The sequence below is a fragment of the Anas platyrhynchos genome, chromosome 25, assembly GCF_047663525.1.
Source record: "Anas platyrhynchos isolate ZD024472 breed Pekin duck chromosome 25, IASCAAS_PekinDuck_T2T, whole genome shotgun sequence".
NCBI classification, from domain to species: Eukaryota; Metazoa; Chordata; class Aves; order Anseriformes; family Anatidae; genus Anas; species Anas platyrhynchos.
Window position 1 is genome coordinate 2836416 of NC_092611.1, and position 21267 is coordinate 2857682.

The 21267-nt window shown below is 48.6% G+C and overlaps 1 protein-coding gene across 2 annotated transcripts; it reads right to left on the reverse strand.

The window, feature by feature from the left end:
• Positions 1 to 217: 217 nt before the first annotated feature.
• Positions 218 to 14990, reverse strand: FEZ1 (fasciculation and elongation protein zeta 1). 2 transcript variants are annotated; one of them, XM_027444417.3, is made up of 10 exons: positions 14839 to 14990; positions 11714 to 12008; positions 7710 to 7806; positions 6331 to 6420; positions 5514 to 5709; positions 3726 to 3997; positions 2693 to 2773; positions 2213 to 2288; positions 1374 to 1439; positions 218 to 405 (listed from the first exon to the last, which is right to left on the reverse strand). In XM_027444417.3, exons 2-10 carry the CDS (start codon positions 11986 to 11988, stop codon positions 389 to 391), a joined length of 1170 nt encoding a protein of 389 aa, XP_027300218.1. In that variant the 5' UTR covers positions 11989 to 12008; positions 14839 to 14990; the 3' UTR covers positions 218 to 388. The 2 variants fall into 2 exon arrangements, with proteins under 2 accessions (XP_027300218.1, XP_071883890.1); XM_072027789.1 differs by having other exon boundaries at positions 14798 to 14867.
• Between the last annotated feature and the right edge of the window lie 6277 nt (positions 14991 to 21267).

Consider the following 21267-nt stretch of genomic DNA (forward strand, 5'->3'; position numbering starts at 1 on the left):
CCAAATCTGATTGGTTCTCTCCAAAATGGAAGCTCCCAACTTCTTCCATGTCCTAATGAGCACCCAGCAGCTCACTAGCCAAAATGTGCATATTTTGCAAAATGCTGAATATTCATGAGCCTCAAAGCAGTTTCCTCCTTGGCATTTTCCTCAAAAAGCTGTTTTTTCTATCTAAAAGCTGCAAAACACAGTGAGCGTTGCAGGCAGGGAAAGAAGATACTGGAGGACAGTTGTTTAATTAATGAAACAAATTATTTATTTTCCAGCTGTGAAAAGGTGGGGGGAGGGAGGGAGTGTGGGGCAGGGGGGCCACAGGCGACCTGTTTTCCTTGTGTTTGGCCCCATTCTGGGGGGCGCCGGGGTGGGGGAGCTCAAGGGCAGCGCCACATCAGGTTGGGCAGAGCACTGCAAAGAGAGAGGCCATGGGCGTTTGCCAGTGCACGGGTGTGCACAAGGCTGCACTGGGCTGCACGATGATGCACAAGCAGACAGGGGTGCACAACGATGGACAGGCTTGCACCAGGAGGCACAAGAGTGCACTAGCATTCAGAGATGTGCAAGGATTTGCAAAGGCACACAGTGATGCGTGAGCATGCACCAAGTTGCATGAGGACGTGTAAGTATGCACAGATGCGTGGGGGTGCACAGAGGAGCCTAAGCATACTTAGGGGCTCACATGCACAAGTATGCCTGAGAGTGCATGAGTGTGCACCAAGGATGCATGAGCACGAGTGCACTAGGACACATGAGGGTACACAAGCATGCATGAGTGCTGCATGAGGTTGCACAGTGGCTGCAAATGGGATGCACGAGGGATATGGAAGGAACATGGAAGGGATGCAGGAGGGATGTACAAGGCATACCCAAGAGGTGCATGAGGGGACACAGGGGATGTGCAAGGGGCAGATGATGGTGCAAAGGGTACACGGAATGCACAACTGATGTCCAGCAGATGGGATGAATGGGGGCACAAGGGATAAAAAGGGAGGCACAGGAGATACTCATGAAGGTACATGAAAGATGCACAAGGACAATGTAAGGGTGCAAGGGGGATGAAGGAGAATGGACAACGAGGGTGCATGAGGATGCATAAGGCCTGCAGGCCTTAAGGATGCACAGAGGATGCACAGGAGACGAGTACGGGATGCCTGCGGATACACTGAGGGATGATCAGGGCATGCAAAAAGGATGCACAGGAGATGCAGTAGGGAAGCATGGTGGATGCGCAGTGGCACAAGCATGCACATGGGATACCTGGGAAATGCATGAGGGGTGCATGTGGGATATGCATGAGGGATGATGCACAAGGATAAACAGGAATGCGTGGGGGCTGTACGGAGGATGACCAGGGGATGTGCAGGGTCAGCAGGTACCTTTGAGGATGTAATCCGTCAGCAGTGTGGGCACCTTCTCGTTCCCCTCTTTCATAGCAAACAGGACTGCAAGGGGAAATAGTGCCGTGAGCCCAGCCCCCACATGCCCCTCCAAAATTTCCCCTCTGTCCCAAAAGTCACCCGAGACACGGCCAGAGTCTCCCACAATGCACCAAGCATGGCAATATCCAAAATGAGCATTTTTCACCCCCAGTCAGCCAGTCTGGGGTTATGCAGAATGGGTGTTTCACACCCAAATTGGCACTGGCATAGTGTGTAAAAATAGGGGCTTGCTGCAGATCGGCTGTGCTGCAGTGATGCAAAATGGGTGATTGTACCCCAAATAGGCCAGGGCACAACACAAAATGGGCAATTTTACCCCAAATAGGCCGTGTTGGGGGTTGCAAAGTGGGTCTGCCACCGTGGCTGGACCACTGTGATGCAAAAAACAGCTGTGCTCCAAATCAGCCATGTCGGCACAAAGCAAAAGAGGTATTTTCACCCCAGATAGGTTTTTCCATAGTGCTGCAAATCAGACAACTGTGCCCAAAAATTGTCAATGCTGTATTGATGTAAAATGGTGATTGTGCCCCAAAGCAGCTGTACTGCCATGATACAAATGGGTGTTTTCCCCCAAATCAGCTGTATCGCAATGGCATTATTTGGCTGATTGCACCTCGAACAGCCTACACTACGATTCAGCCAAAACTGGCTGTGCTACAACAGTGCAAAAATCACAGGTGCTGCAGCAATGTACATTTGTGCCCCAAATCAGCCGTCTTGTGGCAATGCAAAATGGCTGATTCTGATGCAAAATGACTGCCCAAGCAAGGACTCACTGTTGGTGAGCATCTGCAGGTCCTCAACGGAGGGGGGTGATCCCTTCTTCTCATAAGGAATCACTGTGTTCAGGTACTGCAAAACAGAAAAAATAACCACAGAAACACCTTCATGCTACAAAACTATATATTTTTGTTCATCTCGGTGATGCAAATTGTACCAAATCAGCATGAAAGCACAAATGCAAAGTATGTCTGCAACTTTCCTGCAATCACATTTAATTTGCAGACATTTGGGGGATATTGAATTATTTGGATGCTGCAAAAACTGCCTAAACATGAAGGGAGGATTTTGTGGATGAAAAAAGATGATTTTGCAAGGTGGATTTGCAAAGAAGGGAAAAGTGTGTTGCAAAACTGTAAGATTAAATAATATTTTAAAAGGGGAAAATGGGGTTTGGGGGATGCAGGGGAATAGGGTGTGCGAGAGGGCAGGTGAAAGGGGACAGATCTGGGCAATTTGGGGGAAAAAGGCAGCACCTGCTTCTCGTTGGTGGCAGGGCCAAAGGTCTGGCGCAGGCCGGAATGCAGGATGCTGGAGATGCCCTCCATGCTGAAGCGCTGGGGACGCGTTACCACGTCACCTCCTGGGCACCTGCACGCCTCCCTCGACACCAATGTCCCCATCTCCCTGACCCACATCCCTCTCCCCACCATGGCCTTGTCCCATGCCCTGCTGTCCCCCCTCCCCTCTATCCCCATGGCCCCCATCCCCACATCGCCCTGCCCCCACATCCCCATTTCCACGTGCCCTCTCCATGTCCCCCCATCCCAACATTCCCATCACACCCCTTCACGTTCCCTGTCCCATATGCATTGTCCACTTCTCCTGTCCCTCATCCCATCTGCCCAACCTCATGTCCCCCCATGCTGTCCCCAAGTTCCTACCTCCCCAGTCCCATGTGCCCCCATTCCTTCCCACATTCCATGTCCCACCATCCCATTCCCACATCTCCTGGATTGTGTCCAACCATCCCATCCCATGTCCCCCTGTCCGCACCTCCCGTCCTCATATCCCCACATCCCATCCCCACATGCCCCTGTCCCATGTCCCCCCATCCTGTCCCATGTCGTCCCCATTCCATGTGCCCTCATCCCAAGTCCCCCCATTCCACATCCCTGTCCCATTTTATATCTACATCCCATCCCATTCCTCATCCACCTAGCCCCATGTCCCCACCTCCCTCTCTCCTATATCCCCTTGTTCCATACTACGTCCCCATGTTCCCACCTTCCCCTGTACTCCTTTTCTTCCAAGTATCTTGTCTCCCATCCCATCCCATCCCATCCCATCCCATCCCATCCCATCCCATCCCATCCCATCCCATCCCATCCCATCTCCCCATCCTCACCACACCCTGTCCCATGTCCCCACGTTTCCCTGTCCCCACCTCTCCATATCCCATTCCAACATCCGCAGGGTCCCATGGACCCCCTTCCCATCCCATGTCCTCCCGTCCCCACATTCCCCCACCCTCCCACATCTCCCCCCCACGGCCGCCGCATCTCCCACCTTCCTGGGCATGTGTCCCCCGCGTTCGGGGCGCCCCCCCTGCAGGCTCAGCCCCCGTTCGCGGTGGCGGCGCCGAGCGGCCTCCCGCTGCTCCCGCTGTTCCCCCTGCACCGCCAGCAGCGCCCCGATGAACGCCGTCTTCACCTCCTTCTCGAAGGCCAGCTCGTCCCGCCGGGCCAGCTGTGCCACCAGCTCCGCTGACAGCGCCCGGCTCGCCGCCTCTGCCCGCCCCGCCGCTGCCACCAGCTCCCCAGCTGAGAGCTGCTCCAGCCCTGCTGCCGGCAGGGCGGTTAGAGACAGGACATGCATTGCACGATTGCAAAATGCATTGCTCCATTAGTGGCATGCACACTGCAGTTACTGGGCTGCCCGGTGCAAGTGGTGAGATGTCCAGTGCAATTAGTGCAATGCCCAGTGCAATTTGGCAATGCCCAGTGCAGTTAGTGCAATGCATGGTGCAATACAGCAATGTCCAGTGCAGCCAGTGCAATGCATGGTGCAATTCGGCAACGCCCAGTGCGGTTAGTACAATGCATGGTGTAATTCAGCAATGTCCAGTGCAGTTAGTGCAATGCACAGTGCGATTCGGCAATGCCCAGTGCAGTTAGTGCAATGCATGGTGCAAAACAGCAACGCCCCGTGCAGTTATTGGTATGCCTGTTGCAATTAGTGCAATGCACAGAGGAATCAGTGATATTCCTGGTGCAACCAGTGAAAGGCATAGTGCGTTAGTGAAACACGTGGTGCAATTAGTGACATGCATTATTTGAACACACACTACATTTAGTAAAATTCCACAGAGGCAATTAATGAAATGCACAGTGCAATTAGTGAAATGCATATTGAAACTTTTTTAATGTGTTGTGATTATGAAGATGCACAGTGAATTTATTGGAACACCCAACACTGTCATAGTACGATTACTGAAATGCCCAGTGTCATAAGTTAAATGCCCAGAGCAATTACAGAGTTGCTTGGTGCAATTACTGACATGCACGGTGCAATAAATGAAATGTACTATGTGTAATTAGGGGAATACACAGAGCAATTAGCAAAATGCCTATGAGATTAATGAAACCGTCCATGCAGTTAGTGAAATGTATGCATGGTGCTTTTGAGTGCAATTACTGAAAAGCATCAAAAAGTTTTCTACACATTATGGATGGTGCACAGTGCATTTAGTGGCACAGTGCATTCAGGGAGGTGCACAAAACATTCAGTAAAATGCACAGTGAAATCAGGAAAATGCACCATGCACAGATCAGGGAAGAGTCTGCTGCATGCAGTCACATGCATTGTGTCATGGGGAAAGTGCAGTTACTGAAATGCAGGATGCAAACAGTGAAGCGCAGGACACGTAAGACATTTTTGCAAAATACACAGGTTATTTAATGAACTGCATGGTATGTTTAGCAAAATGCTTGGTATACATGAAGAAAAGATGGTGATAACAGTGCAAGGTATAGCACATTTAATGAATGGCACAGTGTTTTGCAAAATGTTTTAGAGAAATGCACTACATGCATTTAGCAAAAGGCATTTAGTACAATGCACAATGCAGGAGATACTCTGCAAAATGTGTGGTGTGCTTGGTGACACACAGGGTGCACTTAATGCAACACTAAAAGCAAGATCTCCATAGGCTTATTTTTTTTTATAAGAGCCCTCTTCTGGCCAAACAGTGCTTAAACACTGGGTCCAGCCAGCCCTGAAACCTGGAGATTTGTTTGCCCAATTTGGTGGGAATTTCCCCCAAAAAGGGACTGGCCTGGGTCTTGCTGGCCGTACCTTCATGGGAGCAGTTGTTGTTGAAGGTGGGGGAGAAAGTGTGCAGGTCACGCAGGAGGATGGGCTCCATGCCCCCACTGCCACTATCTGCATCAGCCTCAGTTTCCTCCTCCTCCTCCTCCTCCTCTTCATCACCGTCAGGGTCAGCCTCAGGGTCAGGCGAACTCTGCATCAGCTCCTCCAGCTCCTCAATGACCTGTGGGGCATTGTGCCCTCCAGTTGCACTTTGCACCCCACCTCATCCCACACCTGCACCCTGTACTTGTCCTGCACCTGCACCCTGCTGCCTGCACCACACCATGTTGCACCATCTCATGTCTGCACCAAGAATCCTGCAGCTGAATCCCTTACCTACACCTGAATCCCGCTCCCTACACCCTACGTTGCATCCTCCATCCTGCACCCCGTACTTGTCCCCATACCCTCCATCTGCACCCCACAATCCAAACCTGCACATTGCGCACTACATGGGTATTCTGCACCTGCACTGTGCTGTCCATTCACATCTTGTATGTGCATCCTACATCCCGATCTGCACCCAACCCCCACACCCCACATCAGCACCCCCATTTCTAACTCTGCATCCCACACATCCCATCTGTTGTCTGCATATGGCTTCCCCCTTGCAACTCACGTCTGTGTCCTGCACCCCTGCCCACAGAGAAGGGACAGCGTTCCAAACTGATGGGATTTGGCCTTTTTTGCATTTTGAGCATACAACCATGGGGCTGGGATGGGCTGAGGTTGTCCTGGGGAATGCAAGCCCAGTGTTATGGGCACACTTGGGTGTTTGGGTACACACAGGAGCTGAGGGTACCTGCTCAGCCGTCAGCAGTGGCTCCTCATTGATGCCTGAGTCATGCTCGCTCCTCTCAGCAAGCTCCTCCTCCTCTTCCTTCTCACAAAGCTGCAGAAGACACAAGCTGGGTGGCCCCAGTGGCACCATGGACACTGCCTGGTGCAGGCACAGACACAGACATGGTCCCCACAGCTCATGGGGAGAGCTGCCAGGGAGCCACAGCTCTGGGGATGTGCTACCTGCAGGGTCTGCACTGGGGAGATATTGGATGGAGACAACAGATGGGGAGATGCTGGATGGGGAGGTAGGACAGGGATACATTGGATGGGAGACACTGGATCAGGGTGCTGGATGGAGACGTTGCCTTAGGAGATGTCAGATGGAAACCTCATTTGAGGATACTGGATGGGGACACCAGACAGCCGTGTGTTCGATGGGGATGTTGGATAGAAACGCTGGGTGGTGATGTTGGACAGGGAGATGATGTTGGATGGGGACATTATGGTGATGCTGGGTGAAAATAATGGATGGGGGCAAGTTTGACGAAGATACAGCATGCAGAGATGTTGCATGGAGACATTGGATGGTGAGATGATAGGGAGATATTGGAGGGGAATGGAAGAAGTCAATGGATGTGGACACTGGATGGGGAGACATTGGATGGAGACATTGGACTGAGAGAAGCAGAGGGATGTCAGAAAGAGATGCTGGATGGGGAGATAACGAACACGTTGGATGAAGATGATGGGAATGTTGGAAGGGGAGATATCAGACATGGGATGGAAATGTTAAATGAGGAGAGGCTGGATGGAGATGTTGGATGGGGACATTAGGCAGGGAGATGTCAGAGAGGGATGCTGGATAGGGGTGTGAACAACTAAGTTGTTGGATGGGGAGACATCTTTTTTACTATATTTCAAAGGTTATTTTGCTTTTTTTTAGCAGAAAATAAACCAAGAAATGGACTTTCTCCTCACCTTCTCTAGTGACAGGTTGTGTGACATCCAAATGGGCTTAATTCAGTGGGTTTGGGGACATTTTTACTGTCCTCCCACAATTCCAAACACGGCTACTCACAGCACACACTCACTACAAAGAAGTAAACACTATTTTCTCCCTCCAAAATACACCACCTTACCCCCAGCTTAGGGACAGATTGGCAGGGACCAGATTGCCAAACCAAGCACTTAATCTTGCCTGTTTTAGTGCAATTGTCTTGGTGTTGCATGAAAGAACAGTCCCCCAAATGCACTATTTCTGGGTGATCTGAAGCACCCTGGCTCAGCTCCCTCCCTGATGGTCGCTAAGCCTTGGGACTGATTGACAACTGTCAATCATCACTGGAGGTCACATGGGGACAGGAGGGTTTTGGGGTGTTAAGGGTGCCACAGCCATACCTGTGGGTCGGTGCCATCAGGGGCCTCAGCTTCAGGGTGCAGCCAGGGTCGGGGGGAGTCCCGGGGGGCGAAGCCATCAGTGAGGGCATCCCAGACCCTGCAGGGAGGTGAGTGGTGAGCGGCAACTGCCAAAATGGCCCAAAATGCCCCGAGAAGCACTGCATTCCAGACAGCCATCCTGAAATGCCATGACAAAATGCCTCAAAGCAGCCCCAAATGCAGCCCCGGAACACCCAGAAATGCCCCAAAACGATGCATGGAGACAACCTGAAACATCACTCAGATGCACAAAACATCCCAAATCACCCCAAATGCTGCCTCAGAACACCCTAAAACATCCCAAAATATCATTCTGCAATACTACCCTGAAATATCCCAGAGTACCCCAACACTTGTGATGCCCCCAAGACATCATTTTGTAACTTTACCCCTAAAAGGCCACAGCAATGCTCTGAATGAGCCCAAACACCCCAAAACGCCATCCTAAATCACTCCTAAATATCCCCAAATATCACCCCAAAACATTGCCCAGATGCCCTGAAATGTCCACCCCAAAAATGGAAAAGTCCCTAAAGCCCCAGAAATGCTCAAAAATATTGTACTAAAACACTGCCCCAAAGCCCTGAGATGTCCCAAGACACTCTGAAAAGCCCCAAAGGATCTCAAAATGCCTTGGAACACCCAAAATGCTCCACAGAGACACAGAGATACACCACCACCCCGGAACAACCACAGATACCCTCAAATGCCCCCAAAATATTCCAATATACAACATTTGAACACTCAGAAATTTCCCAAAATGCTGTTCTGAAACACTACCCTGAAATGCTCCAAAATGCCCCAAAATGTTGCACCAGAACACCTTTGTATATCTTAAAATTCTGTCCCTTAACAGCATCCCAAAACACTCTCAAGTGCCCCAGCATACTGCCCTGACACCCCAAAACGCCACTCTTAACGAATCAAAAAATGATGTCCTGAAACGTTGCCCTAAGACTAAGATGATTTCTAGAATGCCTCAGAAATCTGTTCCAGAAGCACCAAAACACTGTTCTGAAACACCCCCAAAATGCCACCGCACTGCTCCAGAACATCTCCAACTGCCCCAAAAGACAATGATAGAAACACAACACCCCGAAAAGCTTCTGCAATGTCCAAAATGCTTCAAAACTCCCCCAAAATGCTGTCCTGCATCATGCTGAAATGCCCCAAAATGCAGCCACAACACCCCATAGTGCCCCAAAATGCCCTTTTGAAACACCTCAAACTGTCACCCTGAAAAAAAACCTAAATCACCTCCAAAACTGCCCTGAAATTCCCCCCAAATTGGATCTGGAACACCCAAAAATACTGCTATGAAATAAACCAAAACTGCACCAAGTGACAGCAAAACTGTCCAGATTCACTGCCCTGATGCCCTGAAACCCTCCAAAACTGCCCTGGAACACCCCAAAACACAGCTGTGATACCCTGAAAACAAGCAAACAAAAAAACCTCAAAGCCTCCCAAAATACCCTGGTTTGCTGCCCCAGAACACAGCAGTGAAATGCCTGAAGCCACCCTGCAAAACAGCTCTGAAATAGAACACCCCAAAATTCATCTGACACTCCAAAATAAACTGCAACAGACCCAAAAAAAAATCAAGAAAAAAAATCTGTGAAACATGGCCCTGAAATACCCCAAGTCACTCCACAAAACTGTGCTAAACACCCTAAACCATGGCAGCTGCCCGGAGCTCCCTGCCAATACTACTGTGTTGCCCATATTCCCCCGCAGGGCTGGGCCAGTTTTGCCCTATTTGACCAAAAAAAGGTGCATGGGGAATAGTAGAGGGAGGGTAGAGGGGAGAAAAACTGAAAATGAAAAAAGAGAAAAAAAAAAGAAAAAAGATAAAAGAGGTAAAAAGGAGGAAAGGGCAGAAAAATGGAAAAGAAAATGGGAATAAAAGAAGGGAAATAAAAGAAATGAGAAAAGAGGGAAAAAAGGGGGGAAATGACAAAGTAGAAAAAAGTGGGGAAAAAGAAAAATTAGGAAAATGGAGAATGAGGTTAGACAGTGGAAGGAGGAAAATAGGAAAAAGAAAGAGAAAAGGGATAAAAGGAAAAAAAGGGGGGAAGGGAACTGAGGAAAAAGAAAATGTAAGAAAAAATTAAGTACGAGGAAAATGGCAAATGGATAAAATGGGAATTAACTAAAAAAAAAAATAGGGAAAACTGGATATGGAAGAAGAGGGGAAAAAAGAGCTGAAAAGTGGCAACACAGGGAAAAAGGTCAAAAATGGGAAAAAAGGCAAGGTTAGAACACCAACCCCCATGTATTTTCCCAGGTCTTGACACCTCCTCCCCTAAATTTAGACAAAACCACCCATATTCCCACCACAACAAATTGAAGTTTTAGTCCATCCCATCCAACACAGTGCCACATCCACACACGTCCCAATTCCCCCTAAACCATCCCAAAACAGCTCGCCCCTCCCCAAATGCCCCCAGTCCCAAACCAACGACAAAAACATCAATTTCAGGAATTCATCTCATCCCTCTCCTTGCCTGATCTTAATTTCCCCCTTATTCATATATTTCACAAATCAATACACAAAAATGCACATTAAATATATATATATATTCCCAGTTTCAACAAAACTGTAACAAATAAGGAAAAAGCAAGTGATTATATCTGCTTTTTTTTTTTTCTCTGCTTTTAAAGGGACAGCACCTTGCAGAGCCAGGCAAGCAACGGAAGGAGATTTCTGGGTTAATTTTGGAAATAATTGGTTAATAATTAGTGGAAAATGGTGCCTTTAAGGCCCCAGCCCATCCTCCACCCATGCACACAGGGCTCATTCAAGAGTGGGGAAAAAAAAAGCCTGTTTTGCCCAAACTGACCCAAAATGACACAATAAGCAGCACAAAGCAGCACCGTGGGCCGGCTGCCGGCGACAGCGCGGCGCTCCCGGCACCAGGCCAAAACACATTTTTTCTCTGAAAAACTACTGATTTTTCTCTGGGAAAAGAAAAAAAAAAAAAAAAAAAAAAGAAAAAAAAAAAAAGATTTGGGAGCTTTTGGGTTGAAAACAACCACTTTGCTTGGTGAAAAAATTAGCATTAGGAACTGCAGCCTGGGGAATAATCCCAATTAAACACATACAAAAAAATCCACTAGAAAGGCGTTTATAGACAAACACCACTCAAAAAAAAAAAAAAAAAAGGCAAATTCTGTCCCCAAATGGCATTTTTGCAACAACAAAAAAAAAGGTTTCCAAGGAAAATTAAGATTTCAGTACAAATGCCACCATTTTTGGCCAAATAGGCAAGGGGCAAGGTTGGGCAGATTTTGCTCCAGATTGGCTGCCCCGCCTTGCTGCACTGCTTGCATGTTGAAAGGAGGAGGCTGAGCCCTACTCACACCTTACTCTAAGTTTACACTTAACCACCCCCTGCTGCAGTCACAAAGTCTGGGCCTGCTGTGGCCCATCGCAATGACAGATGGAGCACCCTGCTGTACCTACTCATAGGATACTACACAGCTACTCCAAGGTGTTGCATGATCAAGCTGCAATGCAGTGATGTGATTTGCATGCAAAGGGCATCTTGCGAGCATGCAAGTGCATATGCACCAGTGGTGCCTTACTCATAGGATACAATGTTTTTACTCTGATGCACTGCATTAACCATGCTGCAGTGGCGGAAGCTGGTTTGTGTGCTGCAGCCGCATGTGTGTATCTCATAACGCTGCAAGGAGGCATGCAGGCCCAACAGTGCCCTACTCATAGGATACTACACAGCTACTCCATGCTACTGCACAGCTTTGCCATGACGCGAGGTGTTGGGCTGCATGTGGAAGAAGCCTCTCAAGGGTTCAAGAAGGCACACAGGCCCCAAGGGGACTTACCCACAGGTTACTACAACATTACTTCAGCATGCTGCATGACCATGCTGCAATGCAGGGAGCCAGACTCCACAGGGGTGCAGAGGCAGGCATCCCTGGGAGGAAGGGGCCTTACTCACTCCTCGTCCTGAAGGCGCTCCTCCTCCTCCTGTGCCTGCAGGCGGCCCCGCACAGGGGCCAGGCCCTCGGTGGCGGCGTCGTAGTTACGGAAGCAGACAGTGAGCTTCTCGTCGAACTCCTGCACCAGGTCCTCCATCGACTTGAAGCTCATCATCTCAGCTGAGAAGCTCTCCAGCTCGGCCAGCGCAGGGTCCGCAGTGCGCCGGGGGGTCCCCCCATCGTCCCCAGGCCCCTCCTCGAACTCCTCCTCCAGGCTTACCAGGGGTGCCTCCATCCTCCTTGCCCCCACCTTAGCTGTAGGGAGAGGGCACCTGTGAGGTTCCTGCTGCTCAGGGTCACACCAGCCGGGCTCCCAATTCCCTTGGCTTGCACTGTGCTGGCTGTAACCCCAGTACAGGGCTAGTAGTGTCCCAGGGGTAACTTAGCAGCATCCCTACAGCATTTTACTACTGTCTTCATAGCATCTTAGTAGTGCTAAAGTAATATGCTGATTGTCTCTAAGTACTATCCCAACACCATTAGTAGCAAAGTATTTTAAAAGCCCCTAGAGTATCTTACTGCTACCCTGACAGTATGTCAACAGTATCACATCACCAGCTTCATTACTGAACTTTTAGTATCTCAGCAGTATCCTCCTACTATATCACTAGTACCTTAGTAGTGGCATCAAAGTATCATACTGGTATCAGCAATGTTTTGACAGTATTCTAAGCTCGAGTGTTGCCCTGATGGTATTCCAGAAGCATCTTACCAATACCTTTTATCATTCCCTAGTAGTATCTCAGAAGTATCCTCCCTAGTAGCATCCTGACAGCATCCTACTGAGTTCTGTACTGAAAGCACCTTATCAGTGTTGTGACAGTATCATGGCAGTACTCTGATTCTATGTCAGGAGCATCCTGATAGCATCCTGGTCATATCTTAATAGTGTCCTGAAAGTATCACAGTAGTACCTGATAGGATACTAACAGTATATGGCTGGTATGTTAGCAGTGTTCTGATAGTATCTCAGTAGTGCAATGTAAAATCCAGATATCTATTATTTTAGTGCTTTCCTGTGAATATTCTACTGATACCTCAGTAGTACCTTCATAGTGTCTTATCAATGTGCTGAAAGCATTTTTGTAAAGTTCCAATAATACCCTAGTAATATGTTAGTAGTGCCCTGACAGAATCTCAGTAGTATCCTGTTAGGATTCTATCAATAAATTACTAGTAGAGTCCTGAAAGTATCATGGTGACACTTTACAATGTCCTGCTAATCTTACTAGTGTGTCCACTGTATCTCAGCAAGATCCTGGTAGTATCCTGAGAATGTCCTAGTCCTGCCATGTTACTACACCAAAAGCATCTTAACGCTATCATTTGTAGTATCTTGAGAGTACCCTGAAGGTATATTAGCACTAGCCCAGTGGCACCTTCCTAATGCCCCAAAAGTATTGCACTATCATCCCAAGAAAGATCCTGGTAATAATTCTGAAGTGTCCTGACAGCATCCTGGTTGTGCCCTACTTCCTACAGCACCTTACTGGTGTTCTCACAGTACCTACTCAGCATCCACATAGTATCCTGCCAGTACCTTAGTGCCATCCAGGAAGTACCCAAGCACTATCTTCACTGTATCCTAATGGCATTTTAGTAAACTCCTGGTAGCATCTTAGTAGTATCCCATAAGTATCCTATAGGCACACACCCCTGTACATGCATGCACCCCCACGTCTGGAGGGGGGCACACCTGCACAGGGGCATATGCACATGAGGGTGCACCTGTGCACTGTGCATACACGTGCTGCATGCATTCTGGGGGGTGCATGAGTGTCAGGGTGCACACGTGCAAGGGGTACATGCACACGTAGATATAAGTGAGCCCTATGCACATATGCACACACCTCCACACACACGTGTCCCCATGCATGCACACACACACCCCTGCATGCATTCACCAGGGACTTCCACACCCCACAGGTGATGTGCCCTAGACGTGTGCACTGAGCAGGTACCTCCTGTGCCTGCCTTCAGCTCTGCACGTATGCAGCTCTGCACACATGCAGGCACAGTGCACACATACAGGGGTGCACAGGCGTGGGGTGCACCCTTATGTGTGTGTGTGTGAAGGTGCATGCATGCACAGTGCACATGCTGCATGCATGCTCAGGGGGTATGTGCAAAGCATGTTTGCATGCACAGAGGTGCGAGCACACACTGCACACACACATGCCTTCCTGTGTGTGCACCACTGCACATGGATGCACCGCTGTACATGCAAGCACTGCTGTACACGCATGCAGCCCCATCCCACGCACTGTGCGTGTGCCCTGTGCACCATTCACATCCACCCCCTTGTCTGCCCCTCCCGAGCTCCCTGTAGCATGCACACACCTGCACTTGTGCACTGCGCATGCACCCCCCCTGCCAGCAACCCCCCCGTACGTGCAGCTCTGTGCATGCGCCCCCCACACCTACCACCCCCGTTGCACCCCAAAACGCCTCCACAGCCCCAAATCACCTCCCCCTGCTTCATGCCCCCCCTCCCCGTGCAGCGCGTGCGCAGCGCACAGTGCACCACCCCTGCATGGATGCTGATGCGCATCGGGCACCCCCGGGGCACGCAGCATCCTGGTGTCCCCCACCCCCGCGAAGAAGCCCCCCCCTCCCACAGCGCACCGGGGCGCGACGCCCCTCCGTGCTGCACCCCCCACACACACACCTTGTGCACTGCCCCGCAACGCCCAACGCACCCCCCAGCCCCGGGGGTGGGGGGGGGGTGGAGGTTGGAAAGGTGGCACCCCCCACTCCATGCACCGCTGCGGTGCGAGCCGCCCCCCCCTCCCCGCGAGCTCGCCCCTCGATGCCCCCCCCCGCAGCGCTGCACCCCACAACGCACGCCTTCCCCCAGGGTGGGGTGGGGGGGGGCAAAGCACCGAGCTGCACCCCCAAAAGCAACGCCCCCCCCCCGTGCTTCCATGCAATGTCAACGCCCCGTGCGCCCCCCCACCGTGGTCACCCCCCCTCCCCTCTCCACCTCAAATCCCCCCCCCCCCAGCCCGTGCGGCCCCATGACCCCCGCATTGCCCGCAGCGCACCCCGGGGGGGGTCGCTCTGTGCCCCCCGTCCCCGCACCCACCTGCGGCCCCGCATCCTCCGCGCGCCGGGGGGGTGGCTGGGGGGGGGCAGGGGACGAGCTACGCAGGCGCCGATGCGGGAGGGGGGTGGGGGTGACGTCATCAGGAGCCTACACCCCCCCCCCCCCCCCCCCGGGGGAAGGGCAAGGGGAGGGGGGAGCGGGGCCAGCAGAGGCCCCGGCTGCATCCTCCCTCCCCCCTCGTCCTCCTCCTCCTCCTCGTCCTCCCCCTCATCCTCATCTTCATCCTCGCCCCCCCCCCCCCGCCTTCATCCTCCTCCTCCTCCTCCCCCTCCTCGCAGATGCAGCAGCGGTCCCCAGCCTTTTTGGGGGTCGTGCATCCCCACCAACGCGCAATTTTCGCCTCTTCCTCCTCCCCCATAGATATATTTATTTATTCATGCCCTTTCCCAAGCGTATGAATACATTGCAGCCATTATGAAAGCAGACCAAAAAAAAATAAATAAATCACACACAAAAGGCATAAAAACTGATGAAACAAAGAGGAAATAACATCTTAAAAAATTCTGTGTTACAATCCACCCCTTTTTCCTCAAAAATATCCCCCCAAAATATCCAGTTCTGCAAAGTGGCCACATCCTCGTCCTTTACAACGCTGGCTCAGTGGGTGGAGGTGCAGCAATTCCTGGTTGGGTGCTGGCCGCAATGGCTGGCGGTGACAAAGGTGGGTCCCGAGGGAGGCCGCGCACTGTCACTGTGCTTGCTGCGTCCTGAGACTCGTTTTCCAGCAACGTTGCAGCAGTTTTTGTCAGAATTCAGCTGGAAATTTCCATCCTCCCTGCTGTCGATCAATCAGTCTTGCGAACTATTGTGAAGGTCTTGTGGTTTTGTTTGTTTGTTTGTCGGTTTGTTTGTTTTAACAAATGGGTTCAAAACACACTGAAGATTGAAGATTTTTAATGGGTCAGAAAATTTGGTTGCCAAGGTTTTAAGGCTATGGATGTGAGAGCTTGTGTAGATGACACATCACACCCGTGACAGCTGCTTGTCCTTGCAGAAGAGCTCAGCACACCAGGAGCACTGGCCTTTTGGGGAAGAAAAGCTGCATTTTCCAGTTCAACAGCTCTTTGAAGCACTTTGCCATGAGAAAACCAGCACACTTCTGGGTGGTACAATGGATTTATATTTTCTCTTCCCATTTCATAATTAAAGCATTATGAAAATCTGACTATGTAAAGGTCTTGGTGAGTTTTATTTCATGTTGTTTTATTTTTATCTGTTCTGTTCCATCCTGTTCCATCCTGTCCTGTCCAGTCCAGTCCTGTCCTGCCCTGTCCTATTCACTTTATTTTATGAAGTTAACCACATCCATGACATCCCCCAGGAACTTCTAGCTCCAACACCTTTGCTGTGCTAGCTTGCCCAGGGCTGATGCTGACTTCCCGGTGTGTCCCTGTCCCTGTAACCTCACCCTAGCACCTTTTTTAATTCTGGTCACAGTAGCCACTCCACCAGCAGTTACACTGACAGAGTTTTTCTGTGAAACACTGTTTTGTTAAAGAAATCATTTACTGTTGAGAACCAGTCCTCTCCCACAGGTCTTTCCTTCACTGGCCCACCAGAGTCCTTCTTCAAGCAGTTTGCTGTTGAAGCAGAAACCAGCAAATGCCACCAGACAAGGCCAGGGACATTGGTGCTTTCACCCAGCTGTACCGCACGCCTCCTGCACCCCATCATTTGTGCCTCATCTTTCTTCTGATCCCCAGGAGCACTTCCTGAGCACCTCCCAGAAACATTTGCAGGCAAAGGCATGCACTTCTGCATGTCACCAAATCCCTTTCCATTCATTATCTCACCTGTTTTTACTGCATTAGGAAGAACGAAGGTTTCTCCACCACTACATGGCTTTTTACCTTGCATAAGAAACCTCAAAAAAGGCTCCAAAACATGGATCATTAAGCTTAGGGAAATTTTGCAAAATAGTTGAGTATGTGCAGCATGATGCATTGCTGAAGAGACCAAAGCAGCTTGTCTCTGTCCTGGATGCTCATTGCTGGTCGTGGTGGCTCACGTCTTAAAGCACAATACACCGTTAGGGTAAGGGTTATGTAAATCCGTATTTCAAACAGCCTTCTTGACAATTTTGAATATTTATGGCCAAATTCTTGTCAGATCTCATTAGATCATTGTTGCTTTTACCCCATCATGTGGCTGACAAAGGTTTCCTTTGAGGAGAGAAGTGCCAGTTCTGCTTCTTCCTCACTGCCTGTCTGCACTGGCGTTGGCAGTTGCATCTTCAATATGCAGTTCGAGGACGGTGTAGCTACCACTAAGAAACACGATCTGTAAATCCACCTAACACAAAGCAGAGTGAGTCACAACAGCTGAAAGCAAGCAAACGAGCAAGGGCACCACTGCTGCCCCCGCCATGCTGTGAGCACAAGACCCCACGACACCAAGCGCCTGGCATCCCACAGGCCCCTCTGACATGCACACCGTTTTATTTTCTCATTTTTCAGATAAAAATTCAATACAAATAGAAGAACCAACATTTTCTTCCTGCACTTCCTTTGGATACCAATGCTCTAGAAGGTCTCTGGAGCAAACAATCTCCTTGCCCTGGCTTAAAGCTTTCCCTGAGCAACCAGAGACCATTCAGACAAACTCCAAAAATCCTTGTAGAGAGCTGTGAGGGCTCTGGGAGAGCAGGGTTAAGAACGGAAAGAAAACCCCAGCTCAGTGCAGGAGGAGCTAAAGGACTGAGATGGAAGTTGAGCCTGAGAAGAAGCAGGCTGGGAGGAAGGTGTGTTAGTTATATTTTAGTTCTCACTGTTCTGCTCCCTTATTAATCAGCAATAAATTAACTAACCTTCCCTATGTCGAGCCTGTTTGGCCCATGATGGTAATTGTCCTTATCTCAGCCCATGAGCTTCTCCGTTGCATTTTCTCCCTCTATGGGGACAGGGAGGAGAGAGTGGCGTGGTGGGCACCTGGTGGCCAGCCATGATCCACAAGGAGCCTTGCTGATGTGTCCCTGGGTCTTGAGCCAAGGCATCAACTGCAAAGGAATCCGTACAGATCTAAAAAGGATATTTTTGTTAAAGGAGGTTTGAACTTTTCTACAGTTTAAAAATGCATTGGAATGGGAAAGAGAAGGTGGGAGACTTATCCCTGTTTCTGGAAAATGTTTACTGTAATTTACTGTAGGATTCACAAATTTTAATGACTGACTTATCCAAAACAAGCTTTCCATAGTTGATATTAATCAAGGTAAAACAGTAATAGAACACAACCCTCTGCTATCTTGTAGGTTCAGAAGCTGTAAATAGAAGAGCTCACAAACATTTACATAGACATCTATTTAAAGAGATCTCCAGCTGACATGGAAATCCTGACAGCACCCTAAGGTTGCTCTGAGTAGAACAAAACTCTTACAGCTCAAAAACTTGTATATGGAAATAAATGAAAAGAGACATGGCCAACCACACAAAATAGCATCTATGTAATCTACAAAATCTTTTGTAGTTTTCTTCTTTTCTTCTTTCCGTTTATTTGTTAACCCCCATCAAAAAGCTATACTATATATCGTAATGAAAATCTGTGAAGAAAGCAAATTTATTAAAAATGGGAGGACCAAAGCACATTCTTCTATCAACAAGTGGACAAGTGTAGCTGCTCTTCCTGGCCCAAACATCATGTTAACCTTTCATTCTGCAGTTAGCATCCCTGCCTCTCTCTCCTCCAAAATTTTCTTCCATTCTCACCTTCATACTCAGGACTTCAAATTAGATCAACTAGAAACCACTGTCATAATCTTCAAAATCTTGGATCTTCCCAGCAGATTTGTGTCTATGTCATACTTGTCTCCAAGGATATCAACAAAAAACAAGTGTGAGTTTTCGTATTAGATGCCTTAGCACCCCATAGCACATACCATGGTCTTGCCAGTGGTTTTCATGGCTTATATTTTTGCCTTTAAAAAATTCCAGGGACATTCCAATACAAACTTGGTAGAAAAGTTTAAATCTATTATTTTTAGTACCCAAACCTCTCACATACTCCTTGGCTACAGCAGGATTCCCTTCTCAACACTTCCAGTTGATCAGGTATTTCAGGGCCAGTAGTTGTAACAGAATTAGCTTGTTACTAGTGGCTACCAGCATTTAAGATGCTGTATCGTTCAGCCCTTCCCAAAACAGATGTGAAAACACTCTTGCTAATACAAACTGCTATTGTAATTTTACAGACAACTCATAAACACATGGTGCATGGGAGGATATAAGTTGAATGCATAAGTGCTAGACTTTGTGCAGATTCCTAGTAGTGCTGGTCTGATGTTCCCAGAGTAATGAATTACCATTAACACAAATAAAGAATTTAACTGCAGCCATTTCCCCATCAAAGATACATGGTAGCCAAGAAAAACAATGAAAAAAAAAAAAAATTAAACAGAGGTAAAAAAAAAAAAAAAAAAAAAAAAAAAAAAAAGAGTCTAGTAGCTGGTCAAAGTCTCATCCCAAGTCCTGTCCTATTTACTGCAGCACCAGACCACAGTGAGCTGCTGCAAACCACTTTCTTCTTTAGTTGTTCTATGTCCAGTCCAGAAGGAAAGACTGCACTGAGGGTTAAGGGAATACCCTGGTAAGAATGAATCGGTTAAACCAGAAAATCAATACACTACTACTTCTTGAAGGGTCATGCCTAGCAGCCACACCATTACGTCCCTTTAATCTTAGACCTGCAGACCTGCTCCCTCCCCTTGTCCTACTTCTCCCTAACCAAAAGAGGGGGCAAAAGCTCCACTGCAGCACCGGGAAGGAGCTTCGGTGGTAGGAGCCACCAGGGCAGAGCTCTCCAGCGTTTTTTTGGCTGTACTTTGTCCATCGCTGCCACTGAGCGTCATGACACAAGGACTGCACATGTCATGTGCTAATTCAGACTCCCCATTTTCTGCTGATCCTGCTTGCTCTTTTGACAATAACAGCACATTTATTTTCCATAGCTGGTTGTACAGATAGGTTCCTAAGTTATGTGCTGCAGAAATTTCCCATGTGCTGGAAGGGTTTACTCAGAGACATGTTTCTTGTTCCTGCATTACGTTGCAGTCATGCATTACATTGAAATAGACAACTCATGCAACCTCTTTGCTGGACAGGCACCCACAAACAGTGAATCAAAATGTTCTGACGTACCACAGCATTCAAGCTGCAAGAGAAAATAGGAGAAAAGAACCAGGTCAAATAACCATTATTATTGCTTTGTATTTGGTACAAAGCAGAAATACATTATGCTAGATTTTATTACAGACCTTATGAAAGTTTGCTTAAAGTCCTGCCAAGGTGAATTCTATAAACCTAATTCAAAAACTCCTTTATTGCATTAAATGTCAAGATTCTGAACACAAGAGCTAGATCTCATTAAACAGATACACTTCAATTTGGTGGCAGCTTGTATTCCTTATATATGCAAAGATGCAGCTATGCATCTTCTGGTGCTTCTAGATCAGTGCCACAGATCTTGAGTTTCCCAGTTTGCTTCTGAGATTGTTTAGGAAAAGAAGAACAAGTTCTACAGATTTCACAGGTTCCACGGGACAAAAAGGGGTACCAAATTCTTGAACAGTATACAAAAATATCTTCTCTCTGCACCTTGTTACTAACACTCCTTTGATTTCTTCTAGCTAGTAAGGTTTGTACAGGAGACTTGACTTCATGAAGAACAGTGTGAACTAATTGCTTAGTGCCTAGTTGGCGTGCAACCATGTACCTACAGAAAACTGGAGGGTCTCAGGTTTTTCTGGCAGCTTCTTCACGTCTCTTTTCATACATTTATATATACAGGTTTTTAAGCTGTTCAATTACCTGGGAGACAGTGAAATTGAGGAAGTAATGGATTTTACAGTTTTATATATCTTTCTGCTGTTTCCTAGAACAAAAGCAGACTGGTAGGAAATTTCATGTATGGAATCATCCCAAACTTAGGCCCATTCTGCTAACCTTATCAAATGTTGGGTATGTACCCACTTACCCTCTCAGGGGGCGACAGGATTACCTCTGTTAGCTGTCCCCCTGGAAGCACCTGCCAAGGCTCCCTGGGGAGAGCTCAGCCAGTCAATGGATGGGCTTCCTCCAAAGCTCTGAACGCAGGGACGCTGCGGGTCCCTGACTCTGCATGTTTGCATTCCCAGTGAACTGGGAATTTCATGAAGAAGAGAGGAGGTAGGAAAGGAACACGGGTGTGAAGCAACGTTCCAGTATGTGTGGAATGCCAGTAGTGTGCATGTCACCACAAGGGTCATGTCACCAAGCCAGGTCCAGATGGGAACACACGTTTAATTCTTCTCTATAGTGCAAGTTGCGGTACAAGCTACACTGCAGGTTACTTATTTCCTTATAATAGAATTAAGGATTTCTCACGTGGAAACTGCCATCCCTGCCACACCCTGTTGTACGATAATGCACGTTCCCCAGG

What these genes read in the sequence shown, in the direction of transcription:
- FEZ1 (XM_072027789.1), bottom strand. Translation starts at nt 14,852, where the DNA reads ATGCGGGGCCGCAGGTGGGTGCGGGGACGGGGGGCACAGAGCGACCCC. An exon ending in GAGCGCCTTCAGGACGAGGA is followed by an intron (nt 7,807 to 11,713) that starts GTGAGTAAGGCC and finishes ACCTCCCTGCAG; the next exon opens with GGTCTGGGATGCCCTCACTG. An exon ending in CTGCCACCAACGAGAAGCAG is followed by an intron (nt 2,289 to 2,692) that starts GTGCTGCCTTTT and finishes TCTGTTTTGCAG; the next exon opens with TACCTGAACACAGTGATTCC.